At 39.8% G+C, this 11,344-nt stretch overlaps 1 protein-coding gene across 4 annotated transcripts; it reads left to right on the forward strand.

Moving 5' to 3' along the window:
• Positions 1-1,916: 1,916 nt before the first annotated feature.
• On the forward strand, positions 1,917-9,955 carry LOC110891756. Of its 4 annotated transcripts, XR_002565533.1 has the most exons (4): positions 1,917-1,996; positions 2,514-2,581; positions 9,189-9,256; positions 9,774-9,955. XR_002565533.1 is itself a non-coding variant. In XM_035975816.1 (3 exons), exons 1-2 carry the CDS (start codon positions 3,976-3,978, stop codon positions 9,251-9,253), a joined length of 1,050 nt encoding a protein of 349 aa, XP_035831709.1. In that variant the 5' UTR covers positions 3,967-3,975; the 3' UTR covers positions 9,254-9,256; positions 9,774-9,955. The 4 variants fall into 4 exon arrangements, 1 of the variants encoding a protein (XP_035831709.1); XR_004863975.1 differs by lacking the exons at positions 9,189-9,256; positions 9,774-9,955 and adding an exon at positions 3,155-3,336; XM_035975816.1 differs by lacking the exons at positions 1,917-1,996; positions 2,514-2,581 and adding an exon at positions 3,967-4,960.
• The last annotated feature ends 1,389 nt before the right edge of the window (positions 9,956-11,344 follow it).

Consider the following 11,344-nt stretch of genomic DNA (forward strand, 5'->3'; position numbering starts at 1 on the left):
ATCGACTACTGACGAAAGTAAGTTGTGCCCTAAGTCAATGTCTATCATCATTGACTGTGTGCCATGATCCATTAGTACACGCCCGTCCTACCGGCACGGTGTGAGGTTTGTCAAACCTAATAGCGCTATTAACTAATGACCCGCTCGCCATTGGCCTCGGCGATTATTGATATAAAAATGAGGGACTTCATGATAGAGTTTTGTCTAGTAAGTTTAAGGTTGTTGTCCTACCCAAGGAGGACGAACGTACGTATTCTACCCAAGGAGAATACGCAAGATTAATATTGGCATCCTACCCATGGAGGATGACGGTACATATCCTACCCAAGGAGGATATGTAGGTTCCGTTTTAGTTCCTTAACCCATTCCCAACCACCGGGAATCCCATGCCTTGTAGAAAGTGTAAACTCACCTTGGTTTCTCGGTATGTTTATTCACGTATTCAAGTTGATCAACCAAATCCTAATATGGTTACCATGTGACAGTCAGTTTTGAACACACATTAATCACGTATTATATCACATAGTAGTGAACAATAAAGCACATATCATCATGCACGTCATACCAGTTAATCGTTCTACCTATTAGTCCATCACCATCATACATTCACATAACAGATATTTGGGTCTCATACAGGTTTGCATTTACAAGTTCATGTTTCCAATAACCACTCAACAGGTATCTAATCATCATACAAAGTACCAAGCTTGATTACCATAATTCAAATCCATCATCCTACTAACATGTGAATGACAAATAGATCTAACAACGTCAATTCAGTGTCAACAAATAATCACTTAGCACAACTCGGTTCATAAAACAGCTTCACAATTCCAAATGACATCATGGTATGGCACATCACAAAGTTAGTCACATACTATAGTTACACTAGTTGTTTGATATAGCTTTCCTACAAGACACGGTCCATCTGTATTCGGCCCAAATGAGTTTATCCAAAACCGATTATGAATTAATTGAATAAGGGTAATGGCCGACATACTAGTATAATCACACATGGGCCCCTCTCCTGATGTCATGAAGTAACATGATAAAAGGAATAATCTCTTGACATTAAATACAACCTGGTGACTCTTACAAACATAGCCAAAAACTATATTCACATTATCATTCTATTGGACCAATTTGTTTGATTAATGGACTGACAATTTATTGGGCTTGTCAAAGTACAATCACGTGGGCTGTCAATATACTAACGTAATATAATCGGTTTAGTGGGCTGACACATTTATTCACATGATCTGATATAAACTGTCAACACCAATTTTTAGTATTACACTTCACAATTAACTTCACATTCTGATAACACCAACATTCACATCATAATTACCATGAACCATATCAACCCTTTAGATTATGGAAGCACATTATAGTTAGCACTATTCTACTTGTCTCATTCCCCTCAAAGTTGAGTCAAAGACGAAAGATGATGAGAACAAAAGGCCAACTTTCGTCAGGTCTAAGCTGGCGGCGAAACTCCTTGTGTCTCGTCGGAAATCGGCCGGCAAAACTCCTTATATTTCGTTGTGAAGTTATTTGTGACGAAACTTGATGTTTCGTCGGGGAACATCATCAGATGCCATGACGCATCTTGCAACCCTATCCCTACAACATGTAACACCCCAAAAATATAAAACTTTATGTTAAAGCTATAAATTATTAATAAACGGGAATTTACTAACTAGGAACCTTAAACCTAGTTAGTTGATAGACTAGAAATAACTCATAAAGGTTAAAACCCATTAAATAAAGTGTGGAACAAAGTTGAGGGGCTGAAATTGACAAAAACTAAAATCTAATTACCATTAGTAACCAAACACTCCAAATTTTGGAGTGTTGGTCGATCAGAGCAGAAGAAGGGGGCGACACCCCATTCCAAAACCCTAAACTCTCAAGAACCTCAAATTGAAAGCCCAAATCTGCTCTAAAACGAAATCTAAACATAGATTAGTGATCCTCATCACGAAAGGATTCTAAGGTATGTAAAAACTTGTGTTAATTTCTTGTTTGAATTTCTCATGATGTTATGAAATCTGGAAAATTGTTGATGCATGAGTGTTATTTGGTTAATTTAGAACCAACTTGGTGTTTAGAAGTTAAATTCAACCAATTACATGTGAAATCATGACTAAATTCAGAAAACTCCATGAACACCTTGAAGGTGGGTTGTGGGTTTTACAAGGTGATGATGATTTCTAGGGTTCTTAGAGATTAATCTAGTAAAATTGACCTTAGAAGATAGTTTCAGGAAGGAGGTGATGTTTACATGATATGTGATAGCTTAATTGAAGTTAAGTTGGCTAATTAGCAACTTATAAACATGAAAACAAATGAAATAGAAATTCTGCCTCCATATTGTTCGATGAAATGCCTCAAAGAAGGTTTTAAAAGAAAACTGAATTGTAAAGTTTAAACGCATAAATACGAAGTATCACGAACGTGCGTTATGTGAGTAAAACATGGAGTTCTAAACATAAAGTGCTTGAACTCTTTAGGAAAAGAAGCCGGGGCATCTAGTGGACAAACCGGTGTGGACGCTCGTTTGAAGGGCTCGCTTTGAAAGGTATGTAACATGCCTCGTTACATTATGTAAATTTAGATCGTTGTAGTTGTTTATCAAGTTTCTAGTTAAATTGAATATTAGCATGAATGACGAATTTTAGCTCGTTGGTAGTTGCCATGAAGGAAGGAAATTCCGTAGGCAAGCCAAACGGGTCAAACAATCAAGTAAACATGATCTATATTCCGAACATGATAATTGATGTATGTAGTGGCTATAGTATGGTGTACTAGAAACATTAGACCTTTACTACATTGATAATGCAGGTTGTTGAAATCCGAAAGTTGAAATTTTGGTTGAAATGCTCAAACCAAACAAAACCATGAATTCCCAGGTGCTACCGTAAATCACGGTGTCACCGTAATTTACGGTAAAGGGTTTTGATTTACGGAGGTTCTCTCCTGTGTTACGGTGCAACCAGAAATTTCCAGCACTCACCGTAATTTACGGTGGTACCGTAAATTACGGTGGAGCCTGGAACACTTTTATTTTCCTATTCTTTTAATGGGGAGTTTAGTCTTTAAGCCTTATCATTCTTAAATATCAAGAGCTAACGATCTAATTGTTGATTCTTAGGTGATTAGAAGTCAAGGATGGCGATCAATGCGACAAGATGAATGAACCGAACACTCCATTTCGAAGCTTCCGCTATGTTAAACTTGTTAAACAGTGTTTCTTTTGTTGTAATCAAAGTCTTAAACAACAATATTATGTTCTACTTTTGTTCTTAGTAGGCTAACTAGTAAAGTTTTGAAACTTATGTAAATTTTAATGGCTTTTGGTATAAAATAGATATTAAATCCTAGTATAAAAATAAGGGTGTAACAAGTTGGTAATCAGAGCCTCGGTTGTCAATAAGTGTTCGGTTCAAGCTTGATCGACCATCCGGTAAGAACTAATTTCAGTTAATAAACTTTATGTTATGTAAAGAATGAGAAATGAACTCACATGCATGAAATGAGCAAGTAAGCTCAATTAACAGCAAGAACAATCAAGTCAAGTCGTGAACTTGATTGAATTAACAGCAAGAACAATCAAGTCAAGTCGTGAACTTGATTGAATTAACAGCAAGAACAATCAAGTCAAGTTGTGAACTTGATTGAATCAACAGCAAGAACGATCAAATCAAGTTGTGAACTTGATTGAATCAACAGCAAGAATGACTAAATCAAGTTATGAACTTGATAGAATCAAACAAGAACAGCATGTGTTATAAATGGAATGTTTTAACAACTTGTGTAAACATTTCAGAAACGAAGATGGCTGATAAAGGTAACGATGATGCGGTGCCAAGAGTCACCGAACAAGTCAGGGAGGCGATTGCCGAAGAGGTTGGAAAGGCAATCGAAAACAGTCTGGCAGGCTTCATTGATAGAATTCAAAACACAGTTCTATCAATGGTAGAAGATAGAATCAAGAAATTAGAAGACGACTCAAAACTTGAAAAGGAAAAACATGGAGGGAGAAAACCTTGCTCATACAAGGAATTCATGGCTTGCAAACCACCGGTATACAATGGGGAGGTTGACCCAATAGTGTGCCAAAGATGGCTAAGTGATATCGAAGGGGTATTCGAGAGAACCCATTGTGATGTAAATGACTATGTGGCCTATGGTACGGGTCAACTAAGAAATCAAGCAAAAGATTGGTGGGATAACAAGAAGAGAGAGATCGGTGCTGAGGCTGTTAAGATCATGACTTGGGATGAATTCAAGACGCCATTTCTGAAGCATCATAGCCCCAAAGCGGTTATGAATAAAATCAAGCAAGAATTCATGCAGCTCAGGCACAAAAACGAGACCATAGACAAGATCACGGCAACGTTTATGGATAAAATGAAGTTTTGTGATGATCTTGTAACAAACGAAGAACAAAGGATATATTATTATCATAACATGTTGAGTGCCGAGTATAGAGAGTTTATCACCCCTTCCAAATACGAGACCCTTACCGAGATTATAAATGCTGCTCGGGAAAGGGAAATAGAGCTGAAAAAGAGTATCGAAAGGGGTGAACGGAGGGCACCTGATGTAAATCCCAGCCCTACCAAAAAGGCACGAACAAGTGAGAGCTCAAAGAAGTCTGATACGAAAGGCGGGTCACCGGGTTGCAAAATTTGCGGGAGGGGCCATAAAGGCGAATGTCATTACAAGGATAAGCCTTGTCCTATATGCAAGAAAACGGGACATATAGCCTTATCATGCCCGGAGAAGGTAACGGTTTGTTACAATTGTTACCGAACGGGTCATAAGAAAGCAGAGTGCCCGGAGTTGGTTGAAAATAAGGGTGGGCAGGAACAGAAAGGTGAAGCCCCCAAAGCAAAGGCGAGGTCTTTTCAACTAACAGCCGCTGAAGCAAAGATTGAACCTGACGTGGTCTCAGGTATATTTACTGTAAACTCGATTCCTGCACGTGTGTTATTTGATACGGGTGCGAATAAATCCTTTGTTTCATATGGATTTATTCGACATCCTTCATTTATTCTAACTAAATTACCTGTGCCCTTAGAAGTAGAGATAGGTAATAATAAAAGTTTTATTGTTTGCGATGTATGTGAAAATTGCAAACTGAGCATTGACGATGAAGAATATTTGATAAATCTAATCCCGATGTCAATGGGAGAATTTCAAGTCGTCGTTGGGATGGATTGGCTATCTCGACACCACGCAAAAGTCGTGTGTTTCCGTAAAGAGATAAAACTGACATCTCCGAGCGGGAAACACGTCACCATCTATGGTGAAAAAGGAGGCAATCCCATTGTATGCTCAATGTTGAAAGCTCACAAGCTAATGAAGCAAGGATGCAAAGCATTTATGATATACGCAAATGAACCCGAAAAAGAATCACGAAAGATTGGAGATGTACCGGTAGTACGAGATTATGAAGATGTTTTTCCGGAAGATTTGCCGGGAATACCGCCCGAACGGGAAGTAGAGTTCGGGATCGAATTGATTCCGGGCGCGAAACCCGTAGCAAAAGCCCCGTATCGACTTGCGCCGTCAGAATTGCAAGAATTGATGTCCCAAATCCAAGACCTGCTTGACAAGGGATTCATAAGGCCGAGTGTGTCTCCTTGGGGCGCACCGGTATTGTTCGTGAGAAAGAAAGACGGGAGTATGCGCATGTGTATCGATTACCGGGAGTTAAACAAACTCACGGTAAAGAATCGATACCCGCTCCCGAGAATAGACGATTTATTCGACCAACTACAAGGTGCGAATTGGTTTTCCAAAATTGACCTTAGATCGGGGTATCACCAATTAAGGGTCAAAGAAGAAGATGTGCCGAAGACGGCTTTCCGCACGAGATACGGACATTACGAATTCCTTGTGATGTCATTCGGACTAACAAACGCGCCCGCGGCTTTCATGGACCTCATGAACCGGGTTTGCAAACCGATGCTGGATAAGTCGGTCATCGTGTTTATCGATGACATATTGGTATATTCGAAAAGTGAAGCTGAACACGCACATCACCTACAAGAAGTGTTAGAGGCCCTTAGACGAGAGAAGCTATACGCAAAATTCTCTAAATGTGCCTTTTGGTTACGAGAGGTACAATTTCTTGGCCACATTATAAGTGCTGACGGAGTACTGGTGGATCCGTCAAAGATTGAGGCGGTGTCAAAATGGAATTCCCCTAAGAACCCTTCTGAAATTAGAAGCTTTTTGGGACTTGCGGGATACTATAGGAGATTTATTCAAGACTTCTCCAAGATCGCGTCGCCACTAACCAAGCTGACCCGAAAGACAGAAAGATTCATCTGGGGTGTTGAACAAGAGAAAGCGTTTCAAACGTTAAAAGAAAAGTTAACTCAAGCTCCGGTACTAACACTACCGGACGGGGTTGAAGACATGGAGGTTTATTCGGATGCTTCACTATCGGGACTCGGATGTGTATTGATGCAACGGGGCAAGGTTATAGCCTATGCCTCAAGGCAATTAAAGGTACACGAACAGAAATATCCTACGCACGACCTCGAGTTGGCGGCGGTAGTGTTTGCATTAAAAATATGGAGGCACTACTTGTACGGAGTAAAGTGCACCATATTCACAGACCACAAGAGTTTGAAATACTTCTTCGATCAGAAGGAGTTGAATATGCGACAAAGGAGGTGGCTAGAAACGGTGAAGGATTACGATTGTGAAATACGATATCACCCGGGAAAGGCTAATGTAGTGGCCGATGCGCTGAGCCGTAAATCGGATTATACCCCAATACGGGTACGATTAATGCAACTGGTTGTGACTTCGAGCCTGCTTGAACAAATTCGAGAAGCACAAGATGAAGCTGTAAAGACAGAAAACTGGAAAAAGGAAAGAATTATCGGCCAAGTTAAGGACCTAGAGGTGGGCAGTCACGGCCTGAAGACTCGCTTTAATAGAATCTGGGTCCCTAACACATGTGGGGTTAAAAAGCTTCTACTCGATGAAGCTCATAAATCCCGTTATTCCATTCACCCGGGAGCGACCAAGATGTATCACGACTTGAAGCAAAACTATTGGTGGCCCGGAATGAAGCGGGATACGGTGAAGTACGTGGAGAAGTGTTTGACGTGCCTACAAGTCAAGGCTGAACACCAAAAACCATATGGTAAACTTCAACCGTTAGAAATTCCGGTTTGGAAATGGGAGCAAATTACGATGGACCTATTGACCAAACTGCCTAAAACAAGTCGTGGTTTTGATGCTATTTGGGTAGTAGTGGATAGGTTAACCAAAAGCGCTCACTTTATTCCCATTCGTGAGACTTATACTTCGGAGAAAATGTCGGAGGTTTACACCAACGAGATCATAGCAAGACATGGAGTACCGATATCCATTGTGTCAGACAGAGATACCCGGTTTACTTCAAAATTCTGGCGTGAATTCCAAGAACAGATGGGAACTAAATTGTTCCTTAGCACTGCTTACCATCCACAAACGGATGGGCAGAGCGAAAGAACGATACAGACATTGGGTGATATGCTACGGGCTTGCATTATCGACTTTGGGGGTAGTTGGGATGTTCATTTACCTTTGGTCGAATTCGCATATAACAATAGCTATCACGCGAGCATTAAAATGGCCCCGTATGAGCTATTATATGGCAGAAAGTGTCGGACCCCGGTTTGTTGGGGAGAAGTGGGTCCGCGGGGGCTAGCGCCAACCGATATAATCCGAGCTACAAACGCTAAAATTGATATAGTTCGGGCACACTTGAAAGCGGCTCAAGACCGGCAAAAGGCATACGCAGATAAAAGAAAAAGGCCAATTGAGTTTCAGGTTGGCGATATGGTCATGCTAAAGGTTTCCCCATGGAAGGGTATCATCAGATTCAGAAAAAGGGGGAAGTTAAGCCCGAGATTTATTGGGCCATTTAGAATCACTGAACGGGTCGGTAAAGTGGCTTATCGACTTGAATTACCTGAAGAGTTGAGTGGAATTCATAGCACATTCCACGTATCACATCTTCGAAAATGTTTGGCCGACGAAACTGCTCGTGTCCACTACGATGACATCGAGGTGGATAACAGCCTCAACTATGCGGTAAAACCAATTGCGATTTTAGATCGTAAGGAGAAAAGTTTGAGGAACAAGATAATAAGTCAAGTCAAAGTCAAATGGGAGCACAGAAAAGGGTCAGACACTACATGGGAGTCCGAGGAAGAAATGCGGCGACTCCACCCTACATTATTTGGTATGTAATTCGGTTTCGGGGACGAAACCCTTTTTAAGGGGGGTGGACTTGTAACACCCCAAAAATATAAAACTTTATGTTAAAGCTATAAATTATTAATAAACGGGAATTTACTAACTAGGAACCTTAAACCTAGTTAGTTGATAGACTAGAAATAACTCATAAAGGTTAAAACCCATTAAATAAAGTGTGGAACAAAGTTGAGGGGCTGAAATTGACAAAAACTAAAATCTAATTACCATTAGTAACCAAACACTCCAAATTTTGGAGTGTTGGTCGATCAGAGCAGAAGAAGGGGGCGACACCCCATTCCAAAACCCTAAACTCTCAAGAACCTCAAATTGAAAGCCCAAATCTGCTCTAAAACGAAATCTAAACATAGATTAGTGATCCTCATCACGAAAGGATTCTAAGGTATGTAAAAACTTGTGTTAATTTCTTGTTTGAATTTCTCATGATGTTATGAAATCTGGAAAATTGTTGATGCATGAGTGTTATTTGGTTAATTTAGAACCAACTTGGTGTTTAGAAGTTAAATTCAACCAATTACATGTGAAATCATGACTAAATTCAGAAAACTCCATGAACACCTTGAAGGTGGGTTGTGGGTTTTACAAGGTGATGATGATTTCTAGGGTTCTTAGAGATTAATCTAGTAAAATTGACCTTAGAAGATAGTTTCAGGAAGGAGGTGATGTTTACATGATATGTGATAGCTTAATTGAAGTTAAGTTGGCTAATTAGCAACTTATAAACATGAAAACAAATGAAATAGAAATTCTGCCTCCATATTGTTCGATGAAATGCCTCAAAGAAGGTTTTAAAAGAAAACTGAATTGTAAAGTTTAAACGCATAAATACGAAGTATCACGAACGTGCGTTATGTGAGTAAAACATGGAGTTCTAAACATAAAGTGCTTGAACTCTTTAGGAAAAGAAGCCGGGGCATCTAGTGGACAAACCGGTGTGGACGCTCGTTTGAAGGGCTCGCTTTGAAAGGTATGTAACATGCCTCGTTACATTATGTAAATTTAGATCGTTGTAGTTGTTTATCAAGTTTCTAGTTAAATTGAATATAGCATGAATGACGAATTTTAGCTCGTTGGTAGTTGCCATGAAGGAAGGAAATTCCGTAGGCAAGCCAAACGGGTCAAACAATCAAGTAAACATGATCTATATTCCGAACATGATAATTGATGTATGTAGTGGCTATAGTATGGTGTACTAGAAACATTAGACCTTTACTACATTGATAATGCAGGTTGTTGAAATCCGAAAGTTGAAATTTTGGTTGAAATGCTCAAACCAAACAAAAGGGTTTTGATTTACGGAGGTTCTCTCCTGTGTTACGGTGCAACCAGAAATTTCCAGCACTCACCGTAATTTACGGTGGTACCGTAAATTACGGTGGAGCCTGGAACACTTTTATTTTCCTATTCTTTTAATGGGGAGTTTAGTCTTTAAGCCTTATCATTCTTAAATATCAAGAGCTAACGATCTAATTGTTGATTCTTAGGTGATTAGAAGTCAAGGATGGCGATCAATGCGACAAGATGAATGAACCGAACACTCCATTTCGAAGCTTCCGCTATGTTAAACTTGTTAAACAGTGTTTCTTTTGTTGTAATCAAAGTCTTAAACAACAATATTATGTTCTACTTTTGTTCTTAGTAGGCTAACTAGTAAAGTTTTGAAACTTATGTAAATTTTAATGGCTTTTGGTATAAAATAGATATTAAATCCTAGTATAAAAATAAGGGTGTAACACAACATAACTCAGTGATTCATTGTTCTTTTATAATTTTTAAAAATCTAGATCCTCGTTCAGAGCAAACCGACCCGCATGATTACCTCAATAGCTAATCATTACTATCCACGATAAATCACATGCAACCTCAGATCACAATCATTATTTATAATTATACAACAACAATCATCAACAATAACCATTCTAACAGTTAGTAAATATGAGTTTGTTTCTTAATAATATTTGCTAACATGAAACCCTAAGCATTAGAATGAAACAAGAACACAATCAGATGCAACCTTACGTATTAATGCTACCCAGTTTATCTCATGACAAGGGTAATGATTTACTAACCGAGTGGAGAAGAATGGGATCGATGAAGTCTTCGAGTGGAAAGGGAATTGCCGTCGGGTCTTGATGAGGGGGAGGAAAAACTAGGGTTTGATTATGTATGTGTTATTATGTTACGTGAACTTTCATGTGATGAATAAAGACTAACACTAATAGCCGGCCCCAAGCTAACCTCCACTAGAGTTCTACTAGGCCCAAACATTGGCCCGGTGTACAAATGTGCTCGTTTTGGGCTTCGGTTTAGAGATTAGGCTCGTGCAACTCAGCCTAGAATGACTCGTGTGCTTGTGGGCCGAAGGGGGGTATAACAAGCGTGACCCAAGTACAATCTAAGTGTGTGTGCGGCCCAAACATACAAACAATGATTTTCGTTTACGTTAAGGTTCAACAAGTAGCAAATAACAAGCATTCACCGCAACTAGTGATAAAACGTAGTGTAAAAGGAATAATACACGATTATAAAGTTACGGGGTTAGACGAGACTAATCTTGAAAGTTCGAGTTGTCACATCATCCCCAACTTGAAAGAAATTTCGTCCCGAAATTTAGCACGTAGTTACTGAGGAAGCTAGTTAGGTTGCATGGTTTCCTGGTTTTCCTGGGGTGTCACATAAGCTCCATAGAAGAGGGTGATGCTAGGCTATACAGGCAAGATTGGGCGTGGGAGAAATTCAGGGATAGTAGAAGCGCTTTGGTTTGGGATGAAGAGAAAAACAAACCTCTATCGGCTTACCAGGATAGGAAGTTGGAAGTTAAACTGTGGAAGTGGAAGATGGTCAATAATGTTACCACTTCAGTACCGGACAGGGTGGTTTGTGAAAGGGCTGTAAATGTTGAGGAGTTTAGAAAGATCGGGATAGTTCAAATGTTTGAGCGTCAAGGATGGGAAAGAGTGCTTGATTGGTGTGAAGACAACACCTCTCGGGTGTATTTGGCGGACGTGTGTGAATGGTTAGCGGTTGAGGTTCATGAACAGGGATGGTCCTCCCG

Source organism: Helianthus annuus, chromosome 8 (assembly GCF_002127325.2).
Source record: "Helianthus annuus cultivar XRQ/B chromosome 8, HanXRQr2.0-SUNRISE, whole genome shotgun sequence".
In the NCBI taxonomy this organism is placed as follows: Eukaryota; Viridiplantae; Streptophyta; class Magnoliopsida; order Asterales; family Asteraceae; genus Helianthus; species Helianthus annuus.

Coding starts and splice junctions, on each gene's coding strand:
- LOC110891756 (XM_035975816.1), top strand. CDS start 3,976: ATGGTAGAAGATAGAATCAAGAAATTAGAAGACGACTCAAAACTTGAA. Junction 4,961..9,188: donor TGAACCTGACGTGGTCTCAG/GTATATTTACTG, acceptor TGAACTCTTTAG/GAAAAGAAGCCGGGGCATCT.